Source organism: Schistocerca cancellata, chromosome 4 (genome assembly GCF_023864275.1).
Source record: "Schistocerca cancellata isolate TAMUIC-IGC-003103 chromosome 4, iqSchCanc2.1, whole genome shotgun sequence".
Taxonomy (NCBI): Eukaryota; Metazoa; Arthropoda; class Insecta; order Orthoptera; family Acrididae; genus Schistocerca; species Schistocerca cancellata.
This window is the reverse complement of record NC_064629.1, coordinates 139,569,164-139,585,948: the sequence shown is the minus strand read 5'-3', so window position 1 is coordinate 139,585,948 and position 16,785 is coordinate 139,569,164. Positions and strand designations below refer to the sequence as shown.

At 44.7% G+C, this 16,785-nt stretch overlaps 1 protein-coding gene across 1 annotated transcript in view; it reads left to right on the top strand.

Moving 5' to 3' along the window:
• Positions 1 to 16,785, top strand: part of LOC126183928 (motor neuron and pancreas homeobox protein 1-like) — a 311,998-nt gene that overhangs the window by 236,163 nt on the left and 59,050 nt on the right. Inside the window, exon 2 of the mRNA XM_049926276.1 lies at positions 11,872 to 12,038. Within this exon, the coding sequence (XP_049782233.1) occupies positions 11,872 to 12,038 (167 nt within the window). The remainder of the gene's footprint in view (positions 1 to 11,871; positions 12,039 to 16,785) is intronic.

Here is a 16,785-nt window from a genome sequence, read left to right as displayed (position 1 = left end):
GTATTGAAAGGCAGCTCTCATAAATGTGGAGAAACTCAAGATAATCTGATAAACAAAACTTAGACAATGGGAATATTCGTTTAAAAGACTGTTGGTTAACTCCTAGAGGATGGCACAGTTCCGAAACCAATAATGGTAAAGCTGTGAACCTATATGAAAGTGACTGAATACGTGAAATTAGTAGGAGGGAAGGCCTATAGAAGATTTAGATATGTTGAGAGGGTTCTGGGACAGTGAAGAGAGTAAAACACGTACAGAACACTAGTGAGACAAAGTATAAAGGACTGTTCCAATACTGAGTCATATCAAACAGACCTGACAGGATATATCTAAAGAATTCAGCGATGTGCTGCTACTATAGTAACAGGTCTCTAAAGTCTTTAGAAAAGTGTAACGGAGATGCTTGGAGAACTCAAATTGGAATCTTCGGAATACAGATGTTGTAAATTGGTGCTTGAAGTGTACTGTGAGACAGTTCTGCTGCCTACATCGTTTATCTCGGGCGGGTATCGCGATAATAAGATAACACTGATCAAGACGCATGCTTTCAGTTTTTCGACGTGCAGTGTGCGAATATTACAGAAAGAAGATTGACATCTACGAGGGCGTGCTGAAAACTAGCGCTTCAGAATTTTTTATTTGAAAACTCTTAAATATTTTTAAATAAAACGAACTTTATTAACAATCCAAATATTTATTTTTCGTGTCTACATATTTATTTCTCACTGTAGTCACCATGGCAACGAACACGTTTCTCCCAACGAGAGACCAGTTTGTTGATACCGTCACTTTAGAATGTTTGACATTGTTGACGGAGCCGCGGCCTCATCTCTGTTTGCACCGCTTCATCACCATCAAGGTGAAGTCCTTTAAGGTGTTCTTTAAGTTTTGGAAACAGATGAAAATCTGATGGGGCCAAGTCGGGACTGTAGCGAGAGTGATCGAAGACAGTGAACCCAAGATGTCGAATAGTGTGTGGTCTGGCATTATCATGCTGAAAGAGATGGTGCTCCATGTGTGGACGAACTCCCTGAATTCGAAACTCGATTATAAGCACCGACGTAAGTTACAAGCTACGATTCGGAGCCCTCTAGTGGCAGAAGGCTGCAAATATAGGTGTAGAATGTTAATAACGTTTGTTTTATTTAAGAAGCTTTAAGAGTTGTCGCATAAAATGACACTTCTTTTCAGCACGCCCACGTGTATTACTGATTACCCTCCGCTACGGACTGTGCAGTAACTTGCTGAATACATATGCGGAGGTAAAGTCAGAGGCATTTGCCTCCATCTCTGACAAGGCGCCGGCCGAAGTGGCGGTGCGGTTCTAGGCGCTGCAGTCTGGAGCCGCAAGACCGCCACGGTCGCAGGTTCGAATCCTGCATCGGGCATGGGTGTGTGTGATGTCATTAGGTTAGTTAGGTTTAACTAGTTCTAAGTTCTAGGGGACTAATGACCTCAGAAGTTGAGTGCCATAGTGCTCAGAGCCATTTGAACCATTTTTCTGACAAGGCATAAAGTCTAATTTTCCTTCTATTAACAGTAGGAACTTCTTCTGTTCCCTGGCTGCTAGAAAGAACAGTTAAATGTAATCCCATCAGAGGCACGGAAAACAGATACTAGGATTACTCATGTGAGATAGGAAAGTTGAACGCCCTGCTCTGTAGGCGGAGCATTAGCTATTTTGGATAATATTTAGGTCCGAAGTCGGCAATGGCCTTGTTTAAGGACGAATGCGCCATTAACCTGAACACATTGTGGGAAAAAACGGAAAACATAATTTAGAATGCCTGGTTGTTGATTTGAACCTCGCCGCGGCCCAACATAATCCAATGTCATAACTACTGCATCACTTCGTTCGGTAACGTGAAACAATATTGTAAGTAGTATCAAGAGCAGGAGCGTGATTTTGCGGCATGTAAGTCATATATGGGAAGAGGAAGCTGGAGACCACATAAACGGGTGCATCCAGACAGTCGCTAGCAAAATCCAGAAAAGAGAAAGTATGTAACGAAGAGGTTCGATAACGAATGGATGTAGGAGGGTCGCTAACAACTGACATCGAACAGAAGCAGTTAATATGGTATGGTCATGTACAACAGATGGATGAATCCGCGTTACCTAAGAATACTGAGCCGTGGATGCCACTCAACTGCAGAAAACGTGGATATAAAAAGTTATTTCCATATGCTTTCAAGCCCAGTGGCGGAGGAGAGACTGGGTTAAGGCTTAGGAAATGTTTATGTGCCTCTAAGGTGAAGTTGTGTCGTATGAGGAGTCAAATGGTTCAAATGGCTCTGAGCACTATGGGACTCAACTGCTGTGGTCATCAGTCCCCTAGAACTTAGAACTACTTAAATCTAACTAACCTAAGGACATCACACACACACCCATGCCCGAGGCAGGATTCGAACCTGCGACCGTAGCAGCAGCGCGGCTCCGGACTGGAGCGACTAGAACCGCACGGCCATCACGGCCGGCTATGAGGAGTCATTGAACGACTGGGAATACAACTCGTGATAGCTGCAGAGCTGAAACTATCACTGGCATCAGTCGTAAAAGTCGGCTGAAACGGTTCGTGGAGGCCAACAGGTGTTACATTCTGGGAAATGTTTTTGCGGCATTCTGTAGGACCATTAATATATGCAGGGACTACTGCCGAACAACCGGATTAAAAATTCATGCTTGGATATCACGTTCACGCATGCACTGTGGGTGTCTTTCCTAAGAAGAGCAGGATCCTTCAGCAAGATAATACGCCTCACGTTGCTACTAGAGATGCCGACGGGTGTTTCGGACAGTACGGTCAAAAAACTTCAAACTAATTCTGTGACCCAGCTGAACGACTATGGGAACGTGTCGGTCATCGTTTTCGATGCGTGAATACTCTAACATACATCGGTCAACAGCGGTGGAAAACACTGCAGCAAGCATTCCATGGCTGCAGATAGCCCTGGGGTGCTATCACCAACAGAATCCGCCACTGTCAGTGTGGTGTGCGTACTGCAAGACCTTCGGTACACACACCATCAGATTATTTGACGTGTCGCTCTAACGAAGTAGGCGAGTGTCAGCAATATGTCTCGTGGTCTTATTGTAGCGTGTTTATCTTCTGCCGTTAGGTCACTTGCATGCTTAGAGTAGCAGAGTGACGGTGACCAACTTTAAACAGAACTTGATTAATTTTCACACACATTTATTAAAATAATCACAAGCATAAAAATAACTTAACTTGGTTCTGGATGCTATTTACAATCGACAATCTGAAGTTCCTTTGGTCTTGATAAGTTAATCTTATTCTCACATATCTCTGATACTTGACGAAGTGTCTATACATTTATCTTCATGGCTATGTACAGGAATATGATAATCTTATTAGGCGCAGACTGAAACTTGACTATAGACTGGTACAGATTGGTGCAGACTGATGCAGACTAAGGCAGACTGACTAATCGGAGGTCTGTACACACGTTATAATACCTCAAGCGTTCAGGTATCACTGCGCGAGTGTGATCCGCGAGGAGAAAAGGTTCTACGTTAGCAGCAATCTCATTGGCTGCGTTACATATTAATACGCGGATCGGCGGAAGCAGAATTTGGTCCGTCTTTATGACAGCGCCATCTCGTAGAGCGGAGACGGACGAGCGCTGCCCCTGTGCTGTTGTGCTTAGCGGGGCGCGCTCTAGTGGGAAAGTTGTGTACGCGCTGACTACGCCGAACTACACTCCTGGAAATGGAAAAAAGAACACATTGACACCGGTGTGTCAGACCCACCATACTTGCTCCGGACACTGCGAGAGGGCTGTACAAGCAATGATCACACGCACGGCACAGCGGACACACCAGGAACCGCGGTGTTGGCCGTCGAATGGCGCTAGCTGCGCAGCATTTGTGCACCGCCGCCGTCAGTGTCAGCCAGTTTGCCGTGGCATACGGAGCTCCATCGCAGTCTTTAACACTGGTAGCATGCCGCAACAGCGTGGACGTGAACCGTATGTGCAGTTGACGGACTTTGAGCGAGAGCGTATAGTGGGCATGCGGGAGGCCGGGTGGACGTACCGCCGAATTGCTCAACACGTGGGGCGTGAGGTCTCCACAGTACATCGATGTTGTCGCCAGTGGTCGGCGGAAGGTGCACGTGCCCGTCGACCTGGGACCGGACCGCAGCGACGCACGGATGCACGCCAAGACCGTAGGATCCTACGCAGTGCCGTAGGGGACCGCACCGCCACTTCCCAGCAAATTAGGGACACTGTTGCTCCTGGGGTATCGGCGAGGACCATTCGCAACCGTCTCCATGAAGCTGGGCTACGGTCCCGCACACCGTTAGGCCGTCTTCCGCTCACGCCCCAACATCGTGCAGCCCGCCTCCAGTGGTGTCGCGACAGGCGTGAATGGAGGGACGAATGGAGACGTGTCGTCTTTAGCGATGAGAGTCGCTTCTGCCTTGGTGCCAATGATGGTCGTATGCGTGTTTGGCGCCGTGCAGGTGAGCGCCACAATCAGGACTGCATACGACCGAGGCACACAGGGCCAACACCCGGCATCATGGTGTGGGGAGCGATCTCCTACACTGGACGTAAACCACTGGTGATCGTCGAGCGGACACTGAATAGTGCACGGTACATCCAAACCGTCATCGAACCAATCGTTCAACCATTCCTAGACCGGCAAGGGAACTTGCTGTTCCAACAGGACAATGCACGTCCGCATGTATCCCGTGCCACCCTACGTGCTCTAGAAGGTGTAAGTCAACTACCCTGGCCAGCAAGATCTCCGGATCTGTCCCCCATTGAGCATGTTCGGGACTGGATGAAGCGTCGTCTCACGCGGTCTGCACGTCCAGCACAAACGCTGGTCCAACTGAGGCGCCAGGTGGAAATGGCATGGCAAGCCGTTCCACAGGACTACATCCAGCATCTCTACGATCGTCTCCATGGGAGAATAGCAGCCTGCATTGCTGCGAAAGGTGGGTATACACTGTACTAGTGCCGACATTGTGCATGCTCCGTTGCCTGTGTCTATGTGCCTGTGGTTCTGTCAGTGTGATCATGTGATGTATCTGACCCCAGGAATGTGTCAATAAAGTTTCCCCTTCCTGGGACAATGAATTCACGGTGTTCTTATTTCAATTTCCAGGAGTGTATGTACACAATAGTCAGTTTATCTAGCTTTTGTATATGCTGCAAAGGAACTCTACTCCGGATACTTCCAAAAGTGTCGTAATATCGTGACTTGGCAACTAGTTGTCAACATAAATCTTAGATTTTGTTTGTGGACAGAAGCAAGTTAAACAATTCATAGAAGCCGCCTTAAGAAGGAATATAAAGTTTAATGTTCTTTCGGTGACGAGGTCATTAGTGATCGAGCAAGAGCTGGGACTGGGTAATAATAAAGAATGAAATCTTTCATGACATTTTCAATGGAATCATCCTCGCATTTACCTTGAGAGATTTAGGGTACCAAGGAAAACTTAAATCTGGATGGCCGGATGGGATACTGAACACGCGCTCTGCTAAATGCAAGTCTGGTGTCTTAAGAAGTACGCACCTCATGCGATCAGAATCACTTCAATACCTGCGCAGTTGAGAGTGCAGAAGTTTCTCAGAACCTGTCTCTTGGTGACTGGCTCTTTGATAACTTAATGAGGCTATGTGTCGGAATAGAGGCGTTCTTCTGCACGTTCAGATCTATGGGAGGAGTCGGCACCCAGTAATGCAAGGGGAGTCTGCCGGATTGTACATTCGCAACGCAGAAGAGATGAAACAGCTTCGTATGCGTTAGTAGGCAACGCAACTGCTGTTAATGTAGATGTTGATCTTTCTTACACTCCGAAGGCGTTTAATTTTTCCTGTCAAGCTATAATGTTGTGCAAATATTTTCACAATCCTACTAAAGTTGTCCACCGGGCGCGCTGCCAGCAGCCATTACTTTGCGTCGGTAGGAGGTGACGCGTGCAAATGTGACACTAAACAAGCATCCTGGTGCTGCCTACGCAGTTCATCTCCGAAAAAATAACGTAGTTATTAGCATATTTAGTTGGAAGGATGTCTCACTTTTGCACTCTCGAAAAGTGGAGCACGTTTTTTCCCATTCTATGAGTACGATGCATCACTGTCGGCAAGCGTCTGTATAGCTTCGCATTTTTCTGATTTTATTGTCATGGTCATATCGCGAGATATGAAATAATATGTTGCTTGACTCTTCCTTGATGCGGAAGTTTACTAGTAAGCCCGTCCTAAGTGCACAACGTGACCCACTCGGATAGCCGCGCGCCTTACTACACCACTTTCGGGATTCGGGGAGCCGCGCCGGACCCCGATCAGTGCTGCCGTGCGGATTAACGATGAGGGCCGGTATGTCGGCCAGCCTGGATGTGGTTTTTAGGCGGCTTCCCACATCTGCTCAGTTACACGATTCGCAAATACACTCCTGGGAATGGAAAAAAGAACACATTGACACCGGTGTGTCAGACCCACCATACTTGCTCCGGACACTGCGAGAGGGCTGTACAAGCAATGATCACACGCACGGCACAGCGGACACACCAGGAACCGCGGTGTTGGCCGTCGAATGGCGCTAGCTGCGCAGCATTTGTGCACCGCCGCCGTCAGTGTCAGCCAGTTTGCCGTGGCATACGGAGCTCCATCGCAGTCTTTAAAACTGGTAGCATGCCGCAACAGCGTGGACGTGAACCGTATGTGCAGTTGACGGACTTTGAGCGAGAGCGTATAGTGGGCATGCGGGAGGCCGGGTGGACGTACCGCCGAATTGCTCAACACGTGGGGCGTGAGGTCTCCACAGTACATCGATGTTGTCGCCAGTGGTCGGCGGAAGGTGCACGTGCCCGTCGACCTGGGACCGGACCGCAGCGACGCACGGATGCACGCCAAGACCGTAGGATCCTACGCAGTGCCGTAGGGGACCGCACCGCCACTTCCCAGCAAATTAGGGACACTGTTGCTCCTGGGGTATCGGCGAGGACCATTCGCAACAGTCTCCATGAAGCTGGGCTACGGTCCCGTACACCGTTAGGCCGTCTTCCGCTCACGCCCCAACATCGTGCAGCCCGCCTCCAGTGGTGTCGCGACAGGCGTGAATGGAGGGACGAATGGAAACGTGTCGTCTTCAGCGATGAGAGTCGCTTCTGCCTTGGTGCCAATGATGGTCGTATGCGTGTTTGGCGCCGTGCAGGTGAGCGCCACAGTCAGGACTGCATACGACCGAGGCACACAGGGCCAACACCCGGCATCATGGTGTGGGGAGCGATCTCCTAAACTGGCCGTACACCACTGGTGATCGTCGAGGGGACACTGAATAGTGCACGGTACATCCAAACCGTCATCGAACCCATCGTTCTACCATTCCTAGACCGGCAAGGGAACTTGCTGTTCCAACAGGACAATGCACGTCCGCATGTATCCCGTGCCACCCAACGTGCTCTAGAAGGTGTAAGTCAACTACCCTGGCCAGCAAGATCTCCGGATCTGTCCCCCATTGAGCATGTTTGGGACTGGATGAAGCGTCGTCTCACGCGGTCTGCACGTCCAGCACGAACGCTGGTCCAACTGAGGCGCCAGGTGGAAATGGCATGGCAAGCCGTTCCACAGGACTACATCCAGCATCTCTACGATCGTCTCCATGGGAGAATAGCAGCCTGCATTGCTGCGATAGGTGGATATACACTGTACTAGTGCCGACATTGTGCATGCTCTGTTGCCTGTGTCTATGTGCCTGTGGTTCTGTCAGTGTGATCATGTGATGTATCTGACTCCAGGAATGTGTCAATAAAGTTTCCCCTTCCTGGGACAATGAATTCACGGTGTTCTTATTTCAATTTCCAGAAGTGTATCTCCATAACATTCTCACACTTTCGCATGGGATAACACTACACGCAGATAGATGGGTTACACAAATTTCTGTCCCGGGGGGAGGTGGTGGCGACAGGTGGGGCATCCGGCCACTCTGTACCACTAACACCGCCAGATCAAAATTAACATTCCAATTCCTTGAAGATACGGGTTAAAACCAGCAAAAGTGCAACTTGCGTCAGCGAAGCGGGAAAGTCGACCGACTAATATGTATGAGACGTAATACCTCAACCAATATTGGGAACAGAATAAAAATGTTCGGAGGCATTACTTTACTGCAAGCCCTCGTTCGTTCGCAAAGATTTTCGTGCTGTAGAATTCACATATCGATGTCAATTATAATGACAGTGCATTACGACTGTTGTGTTGACGCATTTACTCACTGTCCAGAGAAATAAAATCCTAGACAGAAAAAAATGCAGCACCACCGAAAAATCCCCAGTAAAGCAACAAATATACGACACACATGAGTACTCTGCAAACAAATAACCGATTTAAAAGTAAGAAAAATACATCCACACTTTTTCCATACAAAGTATATTTTATAGGAACCTAACCATTAGGAATGTTTCTGCATTAATACTTGCTAATTCTCTTTCCATCAGTCTTCAAACTGCGCAATCACCGACGTCTTAAAACTACTTTTAGGTCAATTATCATGTGACCTTAACTCTCAAATTAGCCTTGGAGAAGTCTATATGTGATAACTAGTGATTGAGTTTCAAAAGTTTGCACATGACGTTGTCGCGGTGAAATATACACCATAGAATGTGTTGAAATAAGGATGTAAATTAGAGCTCTACAACTTCCTAGACATAGTAGTTGCTGTTAAGTCTCTGGCAGTTATTCTAATTATTATTATTTTTGATATTCAGCGCACACCACACCATCACGACTCTCATTCGTTGTTAAGACCCGAAGTGCAATAAAAAAGTAGAAGTCATACTTTGTACAAAACCTTAATCAGAGGTAAGCGAGTCATATACGACGACGTTTCCTGAAGCAGATTTTCACGGTGTATTCGTAGATTTTCTGTAACAAAACACTTCGTTGTTTTAGAGCGATAGTAAAGCAGATTGTTCGAGTTCTACTTCATAAACAATGGTGATGATACGAGAAGAAAGAGGAGATTAGTGTTTAAAGTCCCATCGACGACAATGTTAGTAGAGATAGAGCATATTCTCGTACTGTGGAAAGATGGTGAAGCGAGTCGACCCTTCCTAAAGGCGTATACCGGCATTTGCGACAAGCGATTTAGGAAAATCACGGAGAACCCAATGTTAGAAGGACAGACGGGGATTTGAACCACCGTGCTCCCGAATGTGCTTCCAGCGTCTGACCACTGCACCACCTTAGTCAGTTTGATATTAGAAAGAGCCATGAGCTTTCACAGACGTGAACAACTGCGCAAATTTCCGGTACTGTAATCAGTCACTTCTGTTTAAAGAATGCCATCGTTTTCCTTCATCATACAATCCGCCAGTGCGAGTCCCAAAAACATGCCGAACTGAAGTCTGTAATGATACAGACATATCGAATCTTGCCCTGACCCGTCTGTGCAGTTGCAGCCCACAGGTGGCGCGGAATGCCCCATTATCCGTGAATAGGAGCCTGTCGACTAGGAGCGCCCTAGTTGGTCTGAGGAAGTCTGCTGAGTTAGTCGCAGGCTTGCATGGTGTACACAGTCACGAATCGGAGTGCGGAAAGATTGCACGAACACTAATAACTGTTGATCCACGTTAGTTATTGATGAAATAATAGACTACAACACATGACCCGTCAGAGTAGCCGAGAGCACTAATGCGCTGCTGCTTCCTGGACTCGGGTAGGCGCGCTGGCCACGGATCGAAACCGCCCGGCGGATTAATGACGAGGACCGGTGTGCCGGCCAGCCTAGATGTGGTTTTTAGGCGGTTTCCTACATCCCCCTAGATGAATACCGGGCTGGTCCCCACTTCCCACCTGAGTTACACGACTCGCAGACATTTGAAACACGTTCGCACTATTTCATGATTTACACAAGACGCAGACAGCTGGGGTACACTGATTCCGTCCCGGGGGGTATGTGGTGGCGGCAGGAAGGGCATCCGGCCACCGCTTCAAACTAACCATGCCGACCCTGCCAATACTGCGGGATAAAGGCACAAGTAAAAGAAGAAGAACAGGCTAAAACATGTAACATTTTACGGCGACCGGAAACGTGTAAATGCTACTGCGACCGCTACGGCCGCAGGTTCGAATCCTTCCTCGGGCATGAATGTATGTGATGTCCTTAGGGTAGTTATGTTTAAGTAGTTCTAAGTTCTAGGGAACTGATGACCTCAGATGTTAAGTCCCATAGTGCTCAGAGCCAAATGCTACTGCAATGTAAACAACACCGTAAGGCCTTTCCTATGAACTTGAAGTATAATAATTACAGTGTCTAGGAGGAACTGTCCTGATTGCAAGAGACGTTTCTCATCATTTTTTTGTTTTTTATTGACATAATTATATAGAGAAGTAAGAGTAGGACATTTATAGGGAACATGTCACTGTGGCACAGGGTTAGGAACTTTATTACCGTGATATGTGTACCTTCACAGTAACGCTATCTACCAATTCTGTCAATATCAAGTGTCCGATGACAAATCAATGCGACAGAAAATTAAAGAACACAGGATTGAAGAAGCAATATTAATCTAAAATCGTAGTGGCGCTTTACAAGTCTTACAGTCTTGTTTACAGCGCAACAATAAAACTTTGAAATATGTGGCTATTTTGTATAAGCTGTAAATAAATAGTTGCTACTATAATAGTTCTAAACCTCGTGTTTCTGATACAACATGCCTGTGACGCAACATAGCGCACTCTCGAGTGCTACTGGCTCTATTATCGCCAAACGGAAGGAGCAGAAAATGTTTTTGGTTATTTTAAAGCTCTTTTAAGATTTTTATAATAATGTCCTCATCGACGTTTCATTTTTACACAAAGGAACATCTTTTATGTATTATGTAAGTCAACAGAGGGTACTTTCGAGTGCTACAAACTTTGCAACAGTTAGGATTTGAATGAAACAATTATTTTAAAAATTTTGATAATTTTTCTATAAAATTCTTTTAAAATATTTTAATGTATTAAATTCCACGTCAGTGATTTATGCTACACTTATCAGCATTTCTCATGAATTGCAAAGGTCCACTCTCTGCCGGCCGGAGTGGCCGTGCGGTTCTAGGGGCTGCAGTCTGGAACCGAGCGACCGCTGCGGTCGCAGGTTCGAATCCTGCCTCGGGCATGGATGTGTGTGATGTCCTTAGGTTAGTTAGGTTTAATTAGTTCTAAGTTCTAGACGACTGATGACCTCAGAAGTTAAGTCGCATAGTGCTAAGAGCCATTTTGGTCCACTCTCTACAGGTAGAGGGCGCTTTTCAGAGCTGTAGGTGTTGCACCAGTCAGGTTTCCACATATATATATATATATATATATATATATATATATATATATATATATATATATATATATATATATATAAAGCCGCAGCAGGCTAGTGCATGGATGGTAACGACAGTGAACTCTCATTTCCAAATTCGACAGGTTACTCTGTAACTTTAACAAATTATATGTCGCAGACATTTGTGTTATAAGTAAATTCTTAAGGATCTTGAAGCTTTATAAACTTAAATTTTAAACCATTTGTAATTTGAACTCATTGTTTTTATTACATAATCTTTCGCAATAGATCTGAAGAAGGGCAACTGGCCCGAAAACAGTCATATGGAAATAAAGGCAAGGGATCTGGAGACTTATTCTGGACACTTTTTTATGAGTAACGATTGCTGTAACTCCACCGAGACGAGTACGTCCAATTTTGATGAAAATTAAAACTTTACGATTATCCCGTGTAGTACCAATGGAACTATAAATACACGATATGCCTTTATGTTAGTTAGGCGAGGACATAAAGTATGTGCCAGTTTGCGAGGCGGTGGCGGCGGCTGAGCGAGTGCGTGTGTGTTGGTGTGCGTAGGATGCGGCGGGCCGCAGCACGCACTGCTGGGGAAGACGCGCCGGCCGCGCACCGCCTTCACGTCGCAGCAGCTGCTGGAGCTGGAGAAGCAGTTCCGCCAGAACAAGTACCTGTCCAGGCCCAAGCGCTTCGAGGTCGCGACCAACCTCATGCTCACCGAGACGCAGGTCAGTCCACTCACCAGGCTGCCTCAGCACACAGAGCATCGATTATCCGAAACAAATGCATGTGAGGTGTTCTGATCCTAGATTATTAGGAAAACTGATCACTTCATTCATTGGAATATAAAACGAAGAAACACTAAACCAAACATACTTTTTTGTCATATGTCTTACAAATAACAAAGTGAACTAGAATGAGATTTTCACTCTGCAGCGGAGTGTGCGCTGATATGAAACTTCCTGGCAGATTAAAACTGTGTGCCGGACCGAGACTCGAACTCGGGACGTTTGCCTTTAGCGGGCAAGTGCTCTACCAACTGAGCTACCCAAGCACGACTCACGGCCCCTCCTCACAGCTTTACTTCTGCACTGACTACACAGTCCTGCTTGAAAAGTTCAGTTTGGCTTTTAAATCGAGGCTACAGCTTACATTACAAATGTAATGTATTGCGAATACATAGAAAGAAGGATCCTTTATTGTATCATTATATGATAGCGGAACAAACACTGGTAGCAGTTCCTTCTGTAAAATATGTGGGAGTATGCGTACGGAACGATTTGAAGTGGAATGATCATATAAAATTAATTGTTGGTAAGGCGGGTGCCAGATTGAGATTCATTGGGAGAGTCCTTAGAAAATGTAGTCCATCAACAAAGGAGGTGGCTTACAAAACACTCGTTCGACCTATACTTGCGTATTGCTCATCAGTGTGGGATCCGTACCAGGTCGGGTTGACGGACGCGATAGAGAAGATCCAAAGAAGAGCGGCGCGTTTCGTCACAGGGTTATTTGGTAAGCGTGATAGCGTTACGGAGATGTTTAGCAAACTCAAGTGGCAGACTCTGCAAGAGAGGCGCTCTGCATCGCGGTGTAGCTTGCTGTCCAGGTTTCGAGAGGGTGCGTTTCTAGATGAGGTATCGAATATATTGCTTCCCCCTACTTATAACTCCCGAGGAGATCACGAATGTAAAATTAGAGAGATTCGAGCGTGCACGGAGGCTTTCCGGCAGTCGTTCTTCCCGCGAACCATACGTGACTGGAACAGGAAAGGGAGGTAATGACAGTGGCACGTAAAGTGCCCTCCGCCACACACCGTTGGGTGGCTTGCGGGGTATAAATGTAGATGTAGATGTAGACGAAAGAAAATACAAAATTTGTCAGAGCAGAGATTCGTATTTTGGTGCTGAATCTCGTAGTTGTTTTAAAGACAGTGACTGGAAAGCATCTTATTCTTGTTGTTGTAAGCACTTCATAGGTGCCTCATTGCAGTGGAAAGCGTCATCACTAGATGCTATTTTTTTCAAAATGGTCGTTGTCTTTAGGCACTTCCTCCTACCGCAGTGGTCTTGGTCCAATTATTTCATCGTCTGTCAATATTTTATAGCTACGCCCATCATTGTCGCATTAGAACCATCCTTGAACATTTTCATGATCGCATTCTTCTAATCTTGAAGATTCTTTAATTGACCCAGCCAGCTGAGATACAAATTGGGTACTCGATGGGTCGTCAGGTGCTGTGATAGAATCGTCTGAAGAGAGGAGCTCATCGCAAGATTTTGTTAGCTCGGAGTCCTTGTCAGTAGCCCAAGCTTCATTTGTCGTATGCACAGCGCTCTTCTAGTCAATTCTATGTAAAGTTACTCATTTGTTTGTTTATATTCTTCCCTGATCAGTACCATACGCTGCAATGCCTTTCTCTAATAACGTTTGAAACTTTCAATACCGTCGTGGTACATTGGTTGGAGTACTGGTGTAACATTAGGAGGAAAAAGCAACTTCAAAACTTCCGTTTTCGCTTTCAAGTTGAAGAATGTCTTGGGGAGTTAACAATCAACAGCAAAATATTTACAGAAATATCAGTTTCAGGCTGATACTTTTTGACTTCAGAGATAAGTTCAGTGTCGTACCATTCTGCAAAACTTATTGTTTCTAACCGTGACTTCTTTTGGTTGTTGCAGGTAACTAACAATTTTTATTCTCTTAAAGCGTCGCGGAATTGTAGACTCCTTTTGGATTATCAAATGCAGCCAGTGTGTTTCAGTGTTTCAGTTTACCGACTGTAATGCTTTCGGCTCACCGATATTTCGGTTGGTCGGTATACGGATAATCGATGCTCTACTGTACATTACTTATAATTTAATAATTAACTGTACAAAGGTGCCAAGTATCATGTCTTTGCAATTTGAGACATTACAATAAAAAGATGCAATGTGATAAGGACCAATACACGCTACAAAGTCTACGTGTAGTGATGCTTGTGAACCAGATAGATCGAGGTCAATTCCTGTGACTGGCACCTGAGAAATGTTCAGTGTGCCCTTCACTTGTCTGTCAGTTTTTCTTTCTGGTGTGTGCCGATTAAGATAATGTCATTTTTCTTTATGAATTATTAGAAAGAAAGACACAACGGTATCTTGTCGCTGGCGATAGCTTTCTCTCTGATGACTCTGATATTGTCTTGCAGCGAGAAGGAATACCGCCAGGAAAAGCATTTATACTGATCGACTTGTCTAAAATGGAGGTGGACTCTGCCGGCCGGAGTGGCCGAGTGGTTCTAGGCGCTACAGTCTGGAACTGCGCAGGTTCGAGTCCTGCCTCGGTCATGGATGTGTGTGATGTCCTTAGGTCAGTTAGGTTTAAGTAGCTCTAAGTTCTAGGGGACTGATGACCTCAGAAGTTAAGTCCTATAGTGCTCAGAGCCATTTGAACCATTTTTTTAGGTGGAGTCTAAAGTTGTTAAACCACTTAATGTAATCCATATACACGGTAATTTTTTTTTCAGTTTCGAGTTTTGGCTGGTGACAGATGCAAAGAATAATAACATTTCCATACCTCCCACTATCGTTTACGATTCATTGGATTTTTTTGGTGCAGTAGTCAAACAATCGCATAGACAGACAGACACTGGTGTTAAGATAAGCGTACTCAAGAGAGAAAAACTAGTAAGATATATGAGATTCGCAACCTTGGATGTTTGTTCCTCACTGAAGCTACGCAAACAATAAAAATGATTTGATTGCCATGATTCCGTATTTGTCCACGAAGAAACAATTAATTTCACTCATAGACCAATGGAAAATAATTTGATCATATCACACACTACAGTATATGGGACATTTTGCACCTTTTAATATTCGGCTTCTTCTCAGCACTGTGGCATTCCTTACATAACTTATCTCCATCAGGAGTAGTGATGTAAATTATGTCTCCCACCTGACGATGATGGTATAGTGAATAAATGAAATTCTTGTGAGTCACGGAGAAACTAATAGTTTCGTCTGACTTTATAAATAAACCGATAATATAACGTAATTGTAAAATAAATTGTGAAAACACTAAAGTAGTTACATATGATGCTTTTATTGTTACGTCTGTAGGTAAATTTGGCACTCTTCATCTTTATACTACAAGGTATCTAATAGCATCTAATGCTAATGAACAATCATATTTTATGCTGCAGTGTTAGTAGTATAGTCTACCAGGAGATAAAAGAGACCATAAGAACCTCTAGGGAATATGTAGACTTAGCCTACGCGATGCTACAGGAATTCCCCACCGTGAACGGACACAGAACAACGTGAAACAGAGAGCGACCTTCGGAACTACACCGTGTAATCTTACCCTCCCACACATCACCATTAAAGTTCTCATTATTTACACAAATTTTTGAAAATTACGAGAGGAGTAAGATTACAAAAGAAGAACTTTTTACTTATCTTGATTATCTCGTTGTTGTTGTCGATGACTCAAAGTCTTGTCGAGGAGTACTTTGTTGCAGCTGAAAATTTCGATTTCTTAGGTTCGTGATGACAAAATAACTGTTGAAGGGTTGCCTGTTGCTATGAATATCTTCTTATTTTATACCATGCTTCTAAATCACACTGACTTTACAATTTCCACGTTCAAAAAACCAATAATTACATTGTTGTTGACAAGTTTAGAAAAATACGTGCGTTTCCGTCAGAGGCATGCCCACCGCTACTTACATTATGCGGTACTCACATTATTTCAAAGAGTTTACAAAGCAAAAGAGTTTTCAAAACAAAAGATGAATCATCTCTACAATATATCAATATTTTATAAATTAATCCAGAAATGAATTTAATAATTAGTGTTAGATTGTACAATTAATAATATGAATTTTAAGAATGTCACAGATTTTGTAATTTCAAATATTTTTAAAAGAAGAGTAACACATTAATTTATTTTTTATACATTTTAGTCTGAAATATAATACATCGTATACAAAATCATATGAATACTTTTAATGAAACAGCTGACATACTTTTAACCTATGCGATATTCGAGATTATACATGGTATCGGTTATCTCTATAAAAAAAAAGGTTATGTTAGAGGAGGATGATTCGTTACAACTGCCTGACAAAAAAGTCAGACATCCAGAAGGGAGGATGAAATGAAATGAAACATCACTGGTTGAAAGGGTATTTGCTGTTATATCAGTGATTACAAAATCGATCCAGATTTAAAAAGAACTTGGCAGTATGGGCCCACATATCAGTATGACGCAGCAACCTCTCTGGCCTGGAAGCAACACCGATTCCTTTTGGAAGACTGTCATAAAAGAAGATGTATCCTGTCTCGAGGCAAATTGTTGTACCTGGTCCTTGATATTCTGGCGCTGGGCAAAGTTCACGTGACAGCCGGTCCCACACCTGTCCTATTGGAGACAGATCTGGAGATCTTACTGGCCACGGGAGTACCTGGAGCAACCAGCTCACAGATACACGTG